This window comes from Microcaecilia unicolor, chromosome 4 (assembly GCF_901765095.1).
Source record: "Microcaecilia unicolor chromosome 4, aMicUni1.1, whole genome shotgun sequence".
Classification (NCBI taxonomy): Eukaryota; Metazoa; Chordata; class Amphibia; order Gymnophiona; family Siphonopidae; genus Microcaecilia; species Microcaecilia unicolor.
In genome coordinates, this window is record NC_044034.1 from 202,831,736 (window position 1) to 202,852,324 (window position 20,589).

At 44.9% G+C, this 20,589-nt stretch overlaps 1 protein-coding gene across 1 annotated transcript in view; it reads right to left on the reverse strand.

Annotated features, from left to right (window-relative positions):
* Positions 1–20,589, reverse strand: part of IGHMBP2 (immunoglobulin mu DNA binding protein 2) — a 237,282-nt gene that overhangs the window by 23,866 nt on the left and 192,827 nt on the right. The window contains exon 13 of the mRNA XM_030201132.1: positions 6,310–7,179. Within this exon, the coding sequence (XP_030056992.1) occupies positions 6,310–7,179 (870 nt within the window). The remainder of the gene's footprint in view (positions 1–6,309; positions 7,180–20,589) is intronic.

A 20,589-nucleotide genomic window follows, 5' to 3' on the forward strand; every position in this document is an offset into this window, starting at 1 on the left:
TCCGCTCCCACCCCCCTCACTTTCTCCTCAATCACTGGCTGACTACTTCCACAACAAAGTGCAGAAGATCAACCTGCACCCACTAAAAACTGCTCCAGGGACCTGCATACTGCTGTGATGTAACTGGGTATGACATTTGAGGTTGGCATAGAGGCTGGAAAAAAATTTTTTAAGGTTTTTTTTTGGGGTGGGAGGGGGTTGGTGACCACTGGGGGAGTAAGGGGAGGTCATCCACGATTCCCTCCGGTGGTCATCTGGTCAGTTCGGGCACCTGAGGCTTGGTCGTGAAAAAAAAGGGACCAAGTAAAGTCGGCCAAATGCTCGTCAGGGACGCCCTTCTTTTTTCCATTATCGGCCAAGGACGCCCATCTCTTAACCACGCCCCATCCTGCCTTCGGTACGCTACCGACACGCCCCCGTGGACTTTGGTCGTCCCCACGATGGAAAGCAGTTGAGGACGCCCAAAATCGGCTTTCGATTATGCTGATTTGGGTGACCCTGAGAGAAGGATGCCCATCTCCCGATTTGTGTCGGTACCCTTCTCTTTCGAAAATGACCCTGATAGTCTTTCCTCTCCCCTCCCCCATGTAGGAATTACTTAAGAAAAAGCCACAGTCCAAACCAAAGATTTCAGTCCCTCCCCAAGCTTCTGGAACGCTCTCTGTGCTGTAAACTTGTTATTGTTGGCCAGGTCATTTGTCCCCAGGTGAATTACAACATCAGCATCAGAAGCTTCGCTCTCTTCTTGGATCACTTTCAGTATTTGGTCTGTACATCTTGTAGCTGAAGATCCTGGAAGACATTTCACTAGGTTGGAACCCCTGAACTGTGTTTTTATTGTGTTTCCGCTTCTAATTTGTAGGTCATTATGGTGCTCATTTTCAAAGCACATAGACTTACAAAATCACCTGGAGGTGTATTTTCAAAGACTTATAAAATTAAATGGAGGCATATTTTCAAAGCACTTAGATTTACAAAGTTACATGGAGGGGCATTTTCGATATGACGTCTAAGTCCGACTTTGGACATTTTGCAAAAAACATCCAAAATCTGAGGAGCAAAGGTCATTTTCAAAAAAGAAAAAAAGTCTTATCTTTTGTGTTCAAAAATAGAAGGTTTTGTGATTTGGGCGTTTTTGTTTTTTGATCCATTTTCGAAAAAAAACCCCAAAACGTCCAAATGCAAAACGCACTTGCAGTAGGAGTCAGCATTTTTAGTACACTGGTCCCCCTGACATCCCAAGAAAGCAATACGGCACCCTAGGAGGCACTGCAGTGGACTACATAAAATGCTCCCAGGTACACATCTGACCATTGCTCCCTTACCTTGTCTGCTGAGTCCCCCAAAACCCACCCAAAACTCACTACCCCCAAATGTACACCACTACCATAGCCCTTACGGGTGAAGGGGCACCTATATTTGGGTACAGTGGGTTTCTCGTGAGTTTTGGAGGGCTCACAGTTCCTCCACAATTGTAACAGGTAGGGGGAGGTAGAAGCCTGGGTCCACCTGTCTGCAGTGCACTGCACCCACCACTAGACTACTCCAGGGACCTGCATGTTGTTCTAATGGACCCGAGTATAACATCTGAGGCTGGCAAGTAATGTTTTTCATCACATTTTTGGGGGGTGGGAGGAGGTTAGTGACCACTGGGGGAATAAGGGAAGGGAAAGAGAAATGGGACTTGATATACCGCCTTTCTGTGGTATTTTGCAACTACATTCAAAACGGTTTACATATACACAGGTACTTACTTTGTACCTGGGGCAATGGAGGGTTAAGTGATTTGCCCACAGTCATAAGGAGCTGCAGTGGGAATCGAACCCAGTTCCCCAGGATCAAAGTCCGCTGCACTAACCACTAGGATACCCCTCCACTCAAGGGGAGGTCATCCCTGATTCCCTCCATCTTAGTTTTATTCCTGGACGGTTTTGTTTTCTTCCATTATGGTTGAAAAGTCCTGCCCTGAACACGCCCCTAATACGCCCCCTTGAGATTTGGACGCACTTTTGATGGACTTCAAACAAAAACGTCTAGAAATAGGTTTCAAAAATACTGATTTGGACGGTTTTGTGAGAAAAATGTCCAAATGGTGCTTTATGCCACATTTTAGATGTTTTTCTGTTTTGAAAATGAGCCCAATAGTAACCTATGTAACTTTGTAAGTATTTGTTTGAAAAGGAACCGTCTGAAAATAACAAGCAGCAGCATGAGTGTCAAAGCAAATGCAAGGTGCAGATAAAGAAGGCCAAGAGGGATTACGAAAAAAAGATAGCATTAGAGGCAAAAAGACATAGCAAAAAATTTTTTCGGTATATTAAAAACAGGAAGCTGGGAAAAGAATTGGTTGGGCCGCTGGATAACCAGGGGTAAAAGGGGCGGATCAAGGAAGATAAAGACATAGTGGAGAGATTGAATGAATTCTTTGCTTCGGTCTTCACCAAGGAAGATTTGGGTGGGATACCGGTGTCGGAAATGGTATTTCAAGCGGACGAGTCGGAGAAACTTACTGACTTCACGGTAAACCTGGAGGACGTAATGGGGCAGTTCAACAAACTGAAGAGTAGCAAATCTCCTGGACCGGATGGTATTCATCCTAGAGTACTGATAGAACTGAAAAATGAGCTTGTGGAGCTACTGTTAGTGATATGCAATTTATCCTTAAAATTGAGCGTGGTACCGGAAGATTGGAGGGTGGCCAATGTAACGTCGATTTTTCAAAACAGGTTCCAGGGGAGATCTGGGAAATTATAGACTGGTGAGTCTGACGTCTGTGCCGGGAAAAATGGTAGAGGCTATTATCGAAAACAAAATTACAGAGCACATCCGAGGACATGGATTACTGAGACCAAGTCAGCACTGCTTTTGTGTGGGGAAATCTTGCCTGACCAATTTACTTCAATTCTTTGACGGAGTAAACAAACATGTGGACAAAGGGGAGCCGGTTGATATTGTGTATCTGGATTTTCAAAAGGCGTTTGACAAGGTACCTCATGAAAGGCTACAGAGGAAATTGGAGGGTCATGGGATAGGAGGAAATGTCCTATTGTGGATTAAAAACTGGTTGAAGGATAGGAAACAGAGAGTGGGGTTAAATGGGCAGTATTCACAATGGAGAAGGGTAGTTAGTGGGGTTCCTCAGGGGTCTGTGCTAGGACCGCTGCTTTTTAATATATTTATAAATGATTTAGAGATGGGAGTAACTAGTGAGGTAATGAAATTTGCTGATGTCACAAAGTTATTAAAAGTCGTTAACGCGCGACAGGATTGTGAAAAATTACAGAAGGACCTTATGAGACTGGGCGGCTGACGTTTAATGTGAGCAAGTGCAAGGTGATGCAAGTGGGAAAAAAGAACCTGAATTATAGCTACGTCATGCAAGGTTCCACGTTAGGAGTTACGGACCAAAAAAAGGAATCTGGGTGTCGTCATCGATAATACACTGAAACCTCTTTAACATTGCTTTTGACTCGTAACCACTTGTAACCACTCGCCTCCACCTACCCTCCTCTCTTCCTTCCCGTTCACATTAATTGATTTGATTTGCTTACTTTATTTATTTTTTGTCTATTAGATTGTAAGCTCTTTGAGCAGGGACTGTCTTTCTTCTATGTTTGTACAGCGCTGCGTATGCCTTGTAGTGCTATAGAAATGCTAAATAGTAGTAGTAGTAGTAGTAGTAGTACCTTCTGCTCAGTGTGCTGCTGCGGCTAGGAAAGCGAATAGAATGTTGGGTATTATTAAGAAAGGTATGGAAAACAGGTGTGAGGATGTTATAATGCAGTTATATTGCTCCATGGTGCGACCGCACCTTGAGTATTGTGTTCAATTCTGTTCGCTGCATCTCAAGAAAGATATAGTAGAATTGGAAAAGGTGCAGCGAAGGGCGACTAAAATGATAGCGGGGATGGGACGACTTCCCTATGAAGAAAGACTAAGGAGGCTAGGGCTTTTCAGCTTGGAGAAGAGACGGCTGAGGGGAGACATGACAGAGGTATATAAAATAATGAATGGAGTGGAACAGGTGGATGTGAAGCGTCTGTTCACGCTTTCCAAAAATATTAGGACTAGGGGGCATGCGATGAAACTACAGTGTAGTAAATTTAAAACAAATCGGAGAAAATGTTTCTTCATCCAACGCATAATTAAACTCTGGAATTCGTTGCCAGGGAACGTGTTGAAGGCGGTTAGCTTAGCAGAGTTTAAAAAGGGGTTAGACGGTTTCCTAAAGGACAAGTCCATAAACCACTACTAAATGGACTTGGGAAAAATCCACAATTCCAGGAATAACATGTATAGAATGTTTGTACGTTTGGGAAGCTTGCCAGGTGCCCTTGGCCTGGATTGGCCGCTGTCGTGGACAGGATGCTGGGCTTCATGGACCCTTGGTCTTTTTCCAGTGTGGCATTACTTATGTACTTAAAATTTGTTTTAGCCCATTCACAGCAATCCTTTATGCAAATAATTTTACACAGGACTCGAGTGTGTAGAACAGTGCTTTATAGGGATATGGATAAACGACAGCACAGAAACACAGTGTCTATTTTTGCATAATACATGCATAGGTATTCCGGGGGGGGGGGGGGGGGGGGGTGAGAACAGGCAGATCAGAGGCAAGATCGCCACTCATGTGCCTGTGTTAGGCCCCGATGCTCAGTAGCAAATGCGGGCACTAAAGGCCCTTAGCACCAGACTAGCGCCCGCATTTGCTGGTGACAAATGCTTGGAGGGCTTCAGTGCGAGGGACAAAGAGTGTGGCAGAGATTAGGACAAGTAGCATAGTAATCTCATTTAAATTAGGTAATTTTCTATGCAACGCAATGCTAAAAGAAGAGCATCCTGAACATGGGTGCTCTTACCACTGGGAACCTTATGCCAGCTCAGAGCTGGCATTAGATAACCCCGTAAGCAAAAGGAGCCTGGCAAGCCAGCCCAGGCCCAGTGCAGTGCACAGCCACTTGACCTGTAGGTCAGCTCCAAGAGGACGTGGGAGGAGGGGAGGGCAGCCTGACAGATTCTACAGGCAAGCCTATTATGCTGCCAGTATGTGAAGCTATTCAGCTGCCCTGCTGCAGCTCTGACACAGTGGAGGAAGGCAGCATATCTGGCAGGTCGGCCCCAGCCTGCCTGTGCACCCCTTCACTTCTTCCACATGCATCAAGCCATTTTACTGCGCGGAAAGGAAGTGGGAGTTTTGTGGATGGAACACAAGGGGAAACCCATATACTGCCTGGTCTCTGGTAATCAGGTCTAACCAGATTTTAAACGTTCTTTCTTTTTGCTCAGAACAAAACACAATCATGTTCAGTGGCTTGAAATAGGTAAGAGGTCATCCAAAAAACCTGTCACATAAATGCATTTTGAGTTTAAAGGCAGAGAACAAATACCTTTGCTGATGTTGTTGTCCCTTCTTCCTCCTCCCTCCCACTCTCTGGCGATTTGACTCTAGCACATGTACCAGGCACCATCTGCCCGATTTACTTCCTCATGCTCGAAGCTAATAGCGCACATATCATTTGCATACTATTAGGAAGTTATTTTTAGGTGCTGTTGTAGCAGTAAACTCTGGCGCTTTTCTGTACAGCACCAGAGTTTTGAGCATTGGGGCATTAAAGAATATGTACATATGCATTTATTCTTCCAGCACAAACATGTTACACCTGTCTCAGAGGAGCCGTAACTGCATGTGCCAGCTATCCTACTTTCTCTGGGGCAGTTTTATAAAAGCACATAATTTGATGCCTTTAAAAATTATATCAAGTAATCCAAAGCAAGCAACAGAACCCTATAAATTCAATATTAATGGTACATACATGTTTATCACAGCTAAAAATGTCTTACTGAGGGGTTGCGCTCAGGCATCCTGCAGTAATTTTGGGACTGGTGTGCACTACCCATGTGCTAAAAAATAAAATTTATTTTTTTGCACTAGGGCTAGGGGCAGAGTGGGCATGTTCTGTGCTAATTGGTTAGCACAATGGAAGAGTGGCTTAGTGGTTAAAGCACTGGTCTTGACATCCAGAGGTGCTGCTCTTTCTGATCTTGGGCAAGTCACTTAACCCTCCATTGCCTCAGGTACAAACTTAAATTGTGAACCTTCCAAGAACAGGGAAATACCTAGTTTACCTGAATGTAACTCACCTTGAACTACTACTGAAAAAGGTGTGAGCAAAATCCTAAATAAACAGTACATTTTATGCTGCTTATGCTAGAAATAAGCAGTAACAGATTGAATCAGAACCATTCAATGAAACGCAAATAACTTTGTAGGTTTGTACCAAAGCCACTAACCTAGTCAGTGGCTCATACCTCTTTGTTCAGTTTTTGTTTTCTTTTCTAACATTTCCTGCACTTTAACTTGTTTTTTCTTAGTCTTGTCTTCACGCTTGGCCTTTTCTCTTTCCATTCTTTCCAAGTACAAAGTTTTTAGGTCTATGTTATGTAACCTGGTATTGTTACTTAATTTTTCTCCACCATTTTCCTCTTCTGGAATTGCAAATGGTTGTGGTGATTTCTGTTCGCTTGAGTCTCCATTTCCCGGAGACTGACTTGTTGACATTATTTTTGTTTTGCTGACAGTAATGTGTCTCTCCTTTCCTTCTCCAGTGCTTATATGCTGTAGTCCATATTCTTCAGCTAACTGATGAACTAATAATCTGTCATGAGAATTTAAGGAGGAAGGAAAATCTACTTGTACTTTATTAGCATCATTGAGAAATTCAGTGATTGTTACTCTAAGTTCACTTTGTCTGCTTTTATTGTCTCTTTCTTTCAGTTCCTTGTCCAAAACATGTTTGTTCAAACTCTGATTAGGAATGTCCTTTAGACACTCTCTATGCAGTGTTTTAGGGCTTTTATTTGCTTTCTGGACTTCCTTAGGTTTCTGGTGATTTGTCTGTCTGTCTGATTGCTTCTGTGCAGGACAGATGGTTACTTTTTCCTGCTTTCCTTGCTCATTGGGATGTTGAGAACTTTCATGCGAGTAGTTATCAGGCACAATATCTTCCAGATACTCAAAAGCTGTTCGGACTTCCCCATGTTCATTTATATAATCTACCAGGGTTTTCAAGAACTTGTGGCTGCTGACAGTTCGAGAATCACAGACCACGGCCACGTGACGACGGGCACGGGTAATAGCAACATTTATTCTTCGATCTTCAGTCAAAAAGCCCACTTCCCCTAAAGAAATGAAAGAGATATCAGTGACAGTACAAAGAAACTGTATGATTATGAGCTTTGTTATTGTAAAAATTCTCCGTGAGAGAACACTTCCTTCCAGTGTGGTACAATGGAGGATGAACTGTAATAACGAATAATGACTGAGCAATAGAGTTTATTTGAATGTCTACATTTATTTTCGCAAATATTTTACCTGTTCTCAGCCATTCTAATTACGTGACAAACATACATGTCATAAAACAGATTTCTATTATTTAATTTTACACTGCCAAGAGCTGGACAGGATGGGTGGTTTACAAATGTTTGAAACAAACAAAAAATCTGAAGTTTATGCCATACATAAAGTATGACAAAGTCAATTTCAGAGAAAAAAATTATTTATTTTTTTAAACAAATGGTTGACATGCTAGCTGGCTAATGCTTCTATCCCATTCTCTGTCAATGCAATGCCCCTTGACAGAAAAATTCTGAAAAATTTAGTAATGCACGGTTTAATGCATGGAAGCAGGGAAACTACCACAAAATCATTTAACACGGTTGCACAGTAGTCTGTTTCCACGCATTAATCATGCATTAACCCCTGAATTCTGTATAGGTTGCCCAAAGCTGGGCATGGATTCCAGATCCACGCGTAAACTAATTAGCTAATTAGGCAATGTCAATTATCAGCATTAAGAAGCACTTAATTGGCAGTAATTAGGAGTTACATGCTGTTTTCTATGACATGTGCTCCAATTCAAAAAGGACTGAGGCTAAGGGAGGAGCATGCATGGGTCAGGGGCATTCCCAGAAATTAAGCATGTCATAGAACACCTGTATTTGTGCGCCTAACTGCCATCAGTTGGGCACAAACATTTACACCAGCCTTCGGAAGGCGTAAATGCTTGTGCCCAAAGTTAGGCTTGAAAAGCGCGCTAAATTAGTATTCTGTAAAGGTCATTCTGCGACGAGCACCCTTTACAGAATGTTAGCTTATAGTGGATCATCTCAGTACCTAACTTTGGACACTGTCTACAGAATCTAGCCTTTTAGTAAAATGGACCCAAAATAATTCCTGCTTTCTTAAAAACAGCTATCATGGTTAGTTTTAGAACATTTACTGCTCAATATTCAATGCTATTTAAATGACCAGGAACGGCTCCTGGCCAGTAAAATAGCGCTTAACCGGCTATCTGCAAACATTCAGCAGGAGATAGCAGGTTATCTAGCACTGAATATACACAGGCAGCATTTAGTGGATAAAATGAAGATACATACCTGTAGCAGGTATTCTCCGAGGGCAGCAGGCTGAATATTATCACTGATGGGTTGTTGTCGCGACGACCCAGGAGACTGAAACTTGTAAAAAAAAATAACAACTTTCTAGAACGCGACGTCGCCTGGGACAAGACGCACCTTGCATGCGCGAGCAGGTTCCCGCCCGCGATGCAAGCATGTCGCCTTTAGTTAATAAAAAGCAAAATAAAGAGTAACATCTCCAAAGGGGAGGAGGGTGGGTTGTGATAATATTCAGCCTGCTGTCCTCGGAGAATACCTGCTACAGGTATGCATCTTCATGTTCTCCGAGGACAAGCAGGCTGAATATTATCACTGATGGGGTATCCCTAACCCCCAGGCTCACTCAAAACAATGAACAATGGTCAATTGAGCCCCGCAACGGTCAATCTAAAAAGAAACACAACTAAGTGAGAGTGCAGCCTGGAACAGAATAGAAATGGGCCTAGGAGGGTGGAGTTGGATTCTAAACCCCAAACAGATTCTGCAGCACCGACTGCCCAAACCAACTGTCGCGTCGGGTATTCTGCTGAAGGCAGTAGTGAGATGTGAATGTGTGGACTGATGACCACGTTGCAGCCTTCCAAATCTCTTCAACAGAGGCTGACTTCAAGTGAGCCACTGACGCAGCCATGGCTCTAACACTGAGCTGTGACATGGCCCTCCAGCATCAGCCCAGCTTGGGCATAAGTGAAGGAAATGCAATCTGCTAGCCAATTGGAGATTGTGCGTTTTCCAATGGCGACTCCCCTCCTGTTGGGATCAAAAGAAACAAACAACTGGGCGGACTGTCTATAGGACTTAGTCCGCTCCATGTAAAAGGCAAATGCTCTCTTATAGTCCAAGGTGTGCAACTTGTCTTCACCAGAGCGAGTATTAGGATGGGGAAAAAATGTTGGCAAGACAATTGACTGGTTCAGATGGAACTCCGACACCACCTTTGGCAAGAACTTAGGGTGAGTGCGGAGGACTACTCTGTTATGATGAAATTTGATACAAGGTGCATGCACTACCAGGGCTTGGAGCTCATAGACTCTACGAGCTGAAGTAACAGCCACCAAGAAAATGACCTTCCAGGTCAAGTACTTCAGATGGCAGGAATTCAGTGGTTCAAAAGGAGCTTTCATCAGCTGGGTGAGGACGACGCTGAGATCCCATGACACTGGTGGAGGTTTGACAGGGAGGTTTGACAAAAGCAAACCTCTCATAAAGCGAACTACTAAAGGCTGTCCAGAGATAGGCTTACCCTCTACATGTTGATGATAAGCACTAATTGCACTAAGGTGAACTCTTACGGAGTTGGTCTTGAGACCAGACTCTGACAAGTGTTCTATTCATTGTGGAAGCTCAAACGATTAAAACCTTTCTTCCCAAGAGCAACTTTTCGATACATAATACAATCAATGGTCCTAAGTCATGCAGATTATTGCAACGGAATCTACGCGGGCTGCAAAGAACAACTCGTAAAAAACTCCAGACCGCCCAAAATACAGCAGCCAGGCTGATATTCAGCAAAACACGCTTCGAAAGTGCCAAACCCCTCCGAGAAAAGTTGCATTGGCTCCCAATCAAAGAATGGATCATCTTCAAAATCTGCACCTTAGTTCACAAAATCATGTACGGCGTAGTCCCAGGATACATGACAGACGTTATAGACTTACCAATAAGAAACAAAGTCAGATCGTCAAGATCCTACCTAAACCTACACTACCCAAATTGCAAAGGACTGAAATACAAAACAACTTACGCAGCTGGCTTCTCCTACATAAGCGCACAACTATGGAATGGGCTCCCAAAACCTGTGAAAACAATCCACGACCACTTGAACTTCAGGAAATCACTAAAAACCAACCTCTTCAAAAAGGCCTACCCCAACGACACCACGTAACGCTCTTCACCTACCAACACAGCATGACTATGATCAAACAGGACATCACGCAATCTTCATCCATTCCGACCCTCCACTTATACCTCATACGATCACTATACAACTTTGTATTTGTTATCCACCAACTGGGCAAACGCCTTTGATGGTACAATGTAACCAACATTGAACCTGCAAATAGGTGGGAAAACGTGGGGTACAAATGCAACAAATAAATAAATAAATAAATAAGGTATTCAAGCAGGGTCTGTGTAGGACAAGAAAAAGGATCTAGGACCTTGCTGTCATACCAGACAGCAAACCTTCTCCATTTGAAAGAGTAAGATTTTTTTGTGGAATCTTTCCTGAAAGCAGTGGCGTAGCCAGACCTGACATTTTGGGTGGGCCCAGAGCTAATATGGGTGGGCACTATGTATATATAGGTGTGAGTAGTTTTTTGGGGGGATCCTAAATAATTTTTAATAAACAGTCTGTCCAACAGCTGTCCTACAGCAACATAAACCACATACATATTCGGAACCTATGTTGCAAACCTTAAAACTACCATACCGAGAATAAAAAACACTCAGGACCTATAGAGCAATTCTACCATACCATAAGCAGTCATTTCTATGAGTCACACAAGGAAAAGGAAAGCATCTTAAACACTACAGTGAGCACTAGAACATCAATTCACCTATTGTAAAACGAAACCAGACAGAATAGTACAGATCGTTGATCCTGCAGTCAATGCCAACTGAAAGCCATGTCTTTTTCACAAACACAAATACACCCTAATCCACTATAAAATAAGTAATAAACTTTCTATTTAGACAAAAATTAAACTGAACCCCCAAGATGCCAGACTCTGCATACAATGCAACACCACAGAAACAGAAAATGTCCCCTAGTACTGTGCAAAATATAAAGACAGCAGATGTAAATTTGAAAAAACTAACAAATACCAATCACCACTTTACAAATTAACAAATAGAAATAAAACAAATATAGAAAATAAAATAATACCATTTTATTAGACTAATACATTTAGCTGTCAGAAGCCAAAACCTTCTTTCTCAGGTCAATACAGTATAGTGCTGTTACAGTATCCTATCCTGACCTGAGGAAGGGGGCTTTGTTCTCCGAAAGTTTGTCAAAATGTATTAAAATTAGTCCAATAAAAAGATTACCTTATTTACATGTTCTATTATAAACATTTATTAACACAGCTACAATACTACTTTATCCTAAAGCAAAAAAATAAAAAATATATATTTTATTTACAGTTTGTTGTCTCTGGTTTCTGCTTTCCTCATCTTCTTTTCACTGTCTTCCTTCCATCCAGCATCTGTCTTCGTTCTTTCTCTGCCAACCAGTGTCTGCCCTCTCTGCTGTCCCCTCCATCCAATGTCTGCCCTCTCTCCCTGCCCTTTCCATGCACATCTGCCCTCTATCTCTGCCCCTTCCATCCACCATCTGCCCCTGTCTGACTCCCAGCTCTTATTAGGACTGAAAATTAAGTATTATATCTCTGTAAAGAAATATAAAGTCCTCCTCTGCAGGTGGGGAAAGACATTTTGGGTGATTCCAGGCACTTGATGCACAGTGGAATCCATCCATGGAAAAGGGCAATTAAGCAGCGAACCACTGTGAACATTCTCGCAAAGGGAAATAAATGCTAAATATATGCAAATTCTACAGTTCAGATACAATTATGCTGCATTAGGGAAAGAAAAGACTAACATGCAGCCATTCAGACCAGTGGATCCCTTGAAACAAACTCTGCACCTACCTAGGACCCAAGCCCATTACGAATGAGTAAGATTAACTGAATGCAGCATCCTAATGTTTAGCTTTACAAGTCAAGAGGGTGCTAATTGCTTCAAAGTATTTTTCTGAAGGCTTTAGAGAGCCACAGGCTTCAGTTTCGTTTTTGCTCCGGTTACCGATTTCAACTGCAAACAGTGCAAAAACTATTCTTTTACCCAGCTGCTCAGACCCTCGAAACAGCACAGTGGCTGTTTGCTTATCTGACCTTTTCACAGCCGTGCTCAGTGACCCCTTTCAGAATAACAGTTAATATATGGTGGTTAATTAAAGCAGTACAAACACTGCTTTAGACCTGTCCCTGCCTGGAACCCCTTCTCTCTTCTACATGGGAACAGGATGTTGAAGGAGAAAGAAAGGCTTCTCGGGCAGGTCTAAAGCAGTGTGTGTACTGCTTTCTCACTGACACGGATCAGGGGATTGGAAGGCTCGGTGGGGGGGGGGGCATACCTGGTGGCTGGTGCCGCGATGCTGGAAGGAGAGAGAAGAGCTGCTCTTTCCTGTTCGCTGCAGGGCTAAAGGCTGGCTGTGCACTGATTGAAGGAGCAGGGAAAACTGGGTGGGCCTAAGCTGAGATTGGGTGGCCTGGGTGGGCCCAGGCCCACCCATAGCTACGCCCCTGCCTGGAAGCAATCAAGACTTGGGAAACACCCTCCGACAGACCTAAAGAAGCATTCCCTAAGCTCTCAACATCCAGGCCATGAGAGCCAGAGACTGGAGATTGGGATGTAGAAGTGAGCCCTCGTTCTGTGTGATGAGGGTCAGAAAACACTCCACGGTTCTTAGGAGGACAACTCCAGAAAAAGAGGGAACCAGATCTGACGGGGCCAAAAAGGTGCAATCAGAATCATGGTTCCACGGTCTTGCTTGAGTTTCAGCAAAGTCTTCCCTACTAGAGGTATGGGAGGATACGCATACAGAAAGCGTGTTCCCCAATGTAGGAGAAAGGCATCTGACGCTAGCCTGTCGTGGGCCTGAAGTCTGGAACAGAACTGAGGGACTTTGTGATTTGTCTGAGTGGCAAAAAGATCCACCGAGGGGGTGCCCCACACTCGGAACATCTTGTGGACAACGCCCATATTTAGCGACCACTGGTGAGGTTGCATGATCCTGCTCAATTTGTCAGCCAGACTGTTTTTGATGCCTGCCAGATACGTGGCTTGGAGAAACATGCCGTGATGGTGCGCCCAAAGCCACATCCTGACGGCTTCCGGACAGAGAGGGCGAGATCCGGTGCCCCTCTGCTTGTTGGTGGAATACATAGCAACCTGATTGCCTGTCTGAATTAGGATGATCTGGTTGGACAGCCGATCTCTGAAAGCCTTGAGTGCATTCCAGATCGCTTGTAGTTCCAGGAGGTTGATCTGAAGATCTTTTTCCTGAGAGGACCAAGCTCCCTAAGTGTGAAGCCCTTCTATGTGAGCTCCCCACCCAAGGAGGGATGCATCTGTCGTCAGCACTTTTTGTGCCTGAGGAATTTGGAATGGATGTCCCAAGGTCAGATTGGATCGAATGGTCCACCACTGAAGGGATCTGCAAAACACGGTGGAGAGATGGATTACACCCTCTAGACCCCCTGTGGCCTGGCACCACTGGGAAGCTAGGGTCCATTGAGCTGATCTCGTATGTAGGCGTGCCATGGGAGTCACATGAACCGTGGAGGCCATGTGCTCTAAAAGTCTCAACATCTGCCGAGCTGTGATCTGTTGAGACGCTCGAGCCAAAGACACAAGAGCCAGGAGATTGTCTGCCCTTGCCTGGGGAAGATAAGCTCAAGACGTCCATATGTCCAACAGAGCTCAAATGAACTCCAATTTCTGCACCGGGACAAGATGGGACTTGGGATAATTCATTACAAACCCCAGTAGCTCTAGCAGTCGAATAGTCATCCACATGGACTGTAGAGCTCCTGCCTCCGAGGCGCTCTTCACCAACCAATCATCGAGATAAGGGAACACATGCACTCCCAGTCTGCGTAGTGATGCTGCGACAACTGCCAAGCACTTTGTGAAGACCCTGGGTGTAGATGCGAGACCAAAGGGCAGTACACAGTACTGAAAGTGCTGAGTTCCCAAATGAAATCGAAGATACTTCCTGTGAGTTGGGAGTATTGAAATGTGAGTATAGTAATCCTTTAAGTCCAGAGAGCATAGCCAATTGTTTTCCTGAATCATGGGAAGAAGGGTGCCCAGGGAAACCATCCTGAACTTTTCTCGGAGAAGGAATTTGTTCAGGGCCCTTTGGTCTAGGATGGGATGCATCCCCCCTGTTTTCTTTTGCACAAGGAAGTACCTGGAATAGAATCCCAGCCCTTCTTCCCCTGGTGGATTGGGTTCGACCGCATTGGCCTTTAGAAGGGCGGAGAGTTCCTCTGCAAGTACCAGTTTGTGCTCGGAGCTGAAGGACTGAGCTCCTGGTGGGCAATTTGGAGGCCTGGATACCAGATTGAGAGTGTATCCTAACCGGACTATTTGAAGAACCCATGTGTCGGAGGTTATAAGAGGCCACCTTTGGTGAAAAAATATCAACCTCTCCCCGACAGGCAAGCCGCCCGGCACGGACACTTTTTCCGAGGCTATGCTGCACAGGAGCCAGTCAAAAGCCCATCCCTCGCTTTTGCTGGGGAGCCCTAGGGGCCTTAGGCGCACAGCGTTGACGGGAACGCGCATGCTGGGGCTGAGCCTGAACCGGCTGTCGAGAAGCAAGAGTGTACCTACGCCTGCTATAGGAATAGGGAGCACTCCTCTTCCCTCCAAAAGACCTCCTAGAAGAGGAGGCAGTAGAATTAGACGTCTAACGGGAGAGAGAATCCATGGCATCATGATGCTTTTTTTATCTGATCAACCATGTCCTCTACTTTTTCACCAAAATGATTATCCCCCCAGCAAGGAACATCCTCCATTCGCTGCTGGGTCTTCTTTTTTTTTTTATTTATAGCCATTTAAATTTTTACAAGCGATAAAACAACTTGTTGGAAATACAGAGAAAGTAATACATAGCAATTATTTCAGTCAGGTAATTCTATTCTCTTCCTTAGACCACTAAATAGGGAGAGTGAAACAAGACAAGGAGATCAATTAGACAATAAACAGAAAAAAAAAACCTGATTATCCCCAGATATTACTCATCTAATTCATTATTCCATATAGATCATCTGGTTGGGTTCTTCAAGGCCAATACGGTGTAAAGTCAAATCATTTAATTGAGAACATACTTATTGTCCAGGTTTTAGTTAGAAATAATACGTCTGATTACATTCCTTCTGATTAAAGTAATCCCAGTTTTCACAGGCTTCACTCTTTTTAAAGTAATAATTGAGGAAATACTTCAGGAGTCATACCCGGAACTCTGGGAAAAACAATAATCTTGATATTAATCATCTATAATAATATTCATTTTATTATTCAAAGTTTCTGGTCTATAATCATTTTCAAAATCATAACCACTTCTTGCTCGTGTAGAATCATTTGTTATATCAATTTTTCACTCTCAAAGGGTTCAGTTAAATTGTCCATGTAACTCTCTAATAAAATTATATCTGAAACAAAATTATTTACTGCCACCGTTAGGTCCCGAAGCGCCTTCCAGATAGTATTCAATGTAACCTCCATGGGAGCCAAAAACTCCAAGTTGATTTCTCTTAGGTGTTTAGGAGTGGTTCCGCCGATTCGGGTTCTGCTGTAAACGTCCTCCATTTCAGCATATGCCTCTAACTCACTCCTCTGGACATGGTGGTTGAATAATTCGGGAGTGATGGAGTTGTTTTTTCCAGGTCCAAGAGCGTCGATGCTCCTTCGCCGGCGCTAATCAAAGGACTCGCCAACCCTTTCATCTGTGGGCAGTTTGTCAAGCAGCGGTCCCGCACTTGCTGCTCAGGGGACAAAACGCCGGCCATCAGCGGCTGACCGCCGGTTGTCCCCTTCAGTTAAGGTAACTGCAATTGCAGAGAGGAAATTTACGTAAAGACGACGAAACTTCAGAGGGCAGCTGGGCTGTTGGGCATACGAACTTCAGGTTGCCATCTTACCACTCTCCCAGTTTGGGACACTCTTTGTCTAGTTTCTCCTCAGAGGCCTGTCTGATATGGGTAACCCTTCAGCATAGCCCTCTGAGTCACTGAAACACAGAAGCTCCTCCACCACTACAAGGTGGTGTCCCTTTGGAGGAGCTGCTGGGTCTTCTGATCCAGGTCAGAGACGCAGCCATGAGAGTCTGCGCATCACTATACCTTGAGCAGCTACTTGGGATGCCACATCAGAAGTGTCGTAAGACCCCCTGGCCAGGAATTTGCGACAAGCCTTCTGCTGCCTGACCACCTGGTGAAAAGGTTCAGCAAGCTCCGGAGGAAGTGCTTCAACTAAACTGGACAGTTGCCTCACCGAGTTCCGCAAGTGGATGCTCGTGTAGAGTTGGTACATTTGGATTTTGACCGCGAGCATAGCGGCCTGATACATTCTCCTCCCAAAAGAATCCAAGGTCCTAGACTCTCTGCCTGGGGGCGCCGAGGCATAGTCTCTAGTACTCTTGGCTCTTCTGAGAGCAGAGTCCACCACCATGGAATTATGAGGAAGTTGGGCCTTCACCATTACAGGCTCTCCATGGATTCTGTACTGGGATTTTTTTAGGCACAACTGGGTTAGAAAGAGGGCACAACCAATTTCGCATAGGCACTTCCCTCACTGTATTATGCAAGGGGGCCGTAGCCCCCTTAGCAGGCGGAGAAGGATAATCCAAGACCTCGAGCATCTCGGCCTCGGGCTCATCCACAACCTCCATAGGGAATGGAATGTCCTTAGACATTTCCCTAACAAAAGATGAGAAACAGAGACTCTCTGGTGGAGACATTCTACTCTCAATTGGCGGAGTAGGATCAGAGGGAACCCCACACGACTCTTCCTCTGAAAAGTATCTGGGGTCTTCCTCCTCTTCCCACGAGCACTCCTCATCGGTATCGGACAAGAGCTCCCTAAGAGCAGCCCGAACCGGAGCCTGTCTCGACGTTGAGGATCGACGACCTCGTGGGGGGTGTCGAGAAGTCGACCCCTGCCTGGACTCCAGTGAAGCTTCCTCCACCAACGTCGAGGGGAAATTGACCCGGGTGGCAGCCGACGCCGGTACCGACGGGGACCTCCTGACAGGTGATGGCCCAGATGCCGCCTCTGCAGTCGGTACGGAAGGCGCAAGCACCCCCGATACCGAGGCAGACTGGTGAAGCAACCCTTCCAGAAGCTCCGGAAGAAGGGCCCTGATACGCTCATCGAGAGCTTCCATCGGTAAAGGCTGGGGGGCCGGTGCAGGAGTCGGTTGCAGAATCTGAAGGGGCTTGAGAGCTGGTACCAGGCTGCCAGATGACTGACGCATTGGCACCTCCTGAATGCAGGGTGAGCGGTCCTCCCGGTGCCGATGCTTCTCGGGTGCCGACTCCCTCGGCTCCCTGGAGCTCTTGGTACCGTGCATGGAAGGAGAACGATGATGGTGCTTCTTAGCCTTCGCTCGACGCCCGTCATCGAGGCTCCTCGGTACCGGAGGAGGCACGTGGAATCCTCATGCCTCCTCGGAGCCGGGTCCAACGCAGGTCGGTCCTGGGGGGCCTGCATAGCAGTAGGCCTCGAGATAGGTGGAGACTGACTCGATGCCTCGCTGCTCCCAGCTCAATGTGGTCTTTCGGCAGTCATTACCCGGACTCCAAATGTCGATGCTTCCCTCGACGTAGATGCCGCTGACCTCGGTACCAATGCCGAAGGACCGGACCGATCTGGAAAAAGTTTCTCACGCTGAGCCTCTCGAGCCACTTGGGTCTGGTTTTTTAATCAATTTACACAGCTTACAGGAAGCTGGCAGATGGTTGGGCCCAAGACACTGGAGACACGACGCGTGGGGGTCAGTACTGGAGATGGTCTGGTTGCACCGAGTACAACACGTGAAGCCGCTGGGTGTCCTCGATGACATGGAGGGAAAAACGGCGGCCGCAAAATCAAAAGACTCGATGGTGCCAAGAAAAAAGGGCACAAAAAGGGAAGAAACAGCTCGATCGAGCTGCCTATAAGGCGGCTGCGTCGAAAAAGAAGGAAACTTGATGCAGTGAATATTGTTAACAGATTTTCTACTGAATGCAGAACAGAACAGCAGTGAATCAAAAGCACTAGGAAGATGAGCTCCCTATTTATCTATGAAATTAGTACAACACTGGCAGTGTTAACTTCTCTACACAGTCCTGTCAATGTGGTTCAACAATTGGTTTGGAAAAAGATCAAGAAAGAACAACAAAAAAGATAAAGGAGACAGAAAGCGAAGATACTTACCTGTAGCAGGCATTCTCCGAGGACAGGAGGCTGATTATTCTCATACATGGGTCGAAGTCTGTGTTGGCCCGGGAACTGGCATTTTGCCATAGCAAAGACAAAAAAAACCTTGCTAGAGTGCTTACCTCAGTTAAATCAAAAAAGCAAAACAAATAACTCCAAAAGGGGAGGTGGGAGGGATTGTGAGAATAATCAGCCTGCTGTCCTCGGAGAATACTTGCTACAGGTAAGTATCTTCGCTTTCTCCGAGGACAAGTAGGCTGTTTATTTTCACACATGGGCTATCCCTAGCATCTAGGCTCACTCAAAACAATGGTCAATTGGGCCTCGCAACGTCGAGGACAAGCTAGGTTAACCTGAAACTATATACGGCTAGCTGAGAGTGCAGCCTGGAACAGAATAAAAATGGGCCTAGGGGGGTGGAGTTGGATTCTAAATCCCAGATTCTGCAGTACTGACTGCCCAAACCGACTGTCGCGTCGGGTATCCCTGCTGAAGGCAGTAGTGAGATATGAATATGTGGATTGATGATCACGTTGCAGCTTTATAAATCTCTTCAATTGAGGCTGAGTAAGTGAGCCACTGACGCAGCCGTGGCTCTAACATTATGAGCCGTGATATGACCCTGTAGAGTCAGCCCAGCTTGGGCATAAGTGAAGGAAATGCAATCTGCTAGCCAACTGGAGATTGTGCGTTTTCCGATGGCAACTCCCCGCCTGTTGGGATTGAAACAAACAAACAACTGGGCGGATGTCTGAAGGGCTTCGTCCGCTCAACGTAAAAGGCCAATGCTCTCTTGCAGTCCAAAGTGTGCAAGCTGCTTTCGTCAGAGTGGGCATGAGGTCAGGGAAAAAATGTTGGCAAGACAATTGACTGGTTCAGATGGAACTTAGGTTGCGCGAGGAGGACTACTCTGTTGTGATGAAACTTAGTATAAGGTGCATCCACTACCAAGGCCTGAAGCTCACTGACCTTACGAGCTGAAGTAATAGTCACCAAGAAAATGACCTTCCAGGTCAAGTACTTCAGATGGTAGGAATTCAGTGGTTCAAAAGGAGCTTTCATCAGCTGGGTGAGAACGACATTGAGATCCCATGACACTGGTGGAGGTTTGACAGGGGGCTTTGACAAAAGCAATATACTAATATATCAACCTATTTCAAAAGAATTTATGAACCTAGTCAATATCTTCCCATATTTTTTTCTTTCACAATGGATTTACATATTGTCTTGAACAGTCCTTCAGCCAATTCATAAAAATATACAACATTCATACATTCTTTTATCAAAGTGACCTCAGTGATGTTCACCACCCACCACCTTTACAGGCTTTACGTGGCGATATATCAACATCAACCTCTTCATCGGTACACTATTGCTTTCTTATAAATTTTTAAAGATTTTAAACAAATCACTTATCTTGCTTAAGTCTGTCGGGGATATTAATGTCTGACATGCATGTTTTGCTCGCACAAGCAAGCTGTCTCAAGGACCTAACCCTAAAAAGGAAACAAATACAATTAGAATATCTCTCTCTCCTTAGCATTGGCCGTAAATCAATGTCAAAGACAGATTAAACTTCCATAAACTTCTTAAAACCGCTTACCCTGTAGTCTTATTAGCACCAGCGCTACCAAATGTTTCCTCAGTAAAGATGGCGGCGGCGTTCTAAGCTCACAACTTCTCTATATAGAAAACCTGTAAGTCGAAATACCTTGCTACAATTTAGCAGCTTCCATCCTCATCATCTGAAGTATAATTTGCCTGTAAGTCAATTCTTGCGAGTGAGGAGAGTTTGCTCTACACTTTCAGAATTTAAATATCATGCAAAAGAATTAAAATCTAGATTTTTAGCTAGAGGGTATCCGAGCTCTGCCGTGAGGAAAGCCTATATTAGAGCGCGTTTTGCCCAGCGTCCACTCCTACTGCATGAGGGAAGTGGGGTAGTGGAAGAGGAAGGGCTGACGTGTATATTGCCCTTTAATCAGATGAGTCAGAAAATTGTGCAGATCAGGAAAAACCATTGGCACATACTTCAGCTTTACCCTTGTTTTTCTGAATTTCCCCTTATATCTTACACCAAAGGTAAATCAATTGGTGAACGTTTGAGTAGTAATAAATTAAAAGTTCTAGTGAAGATGT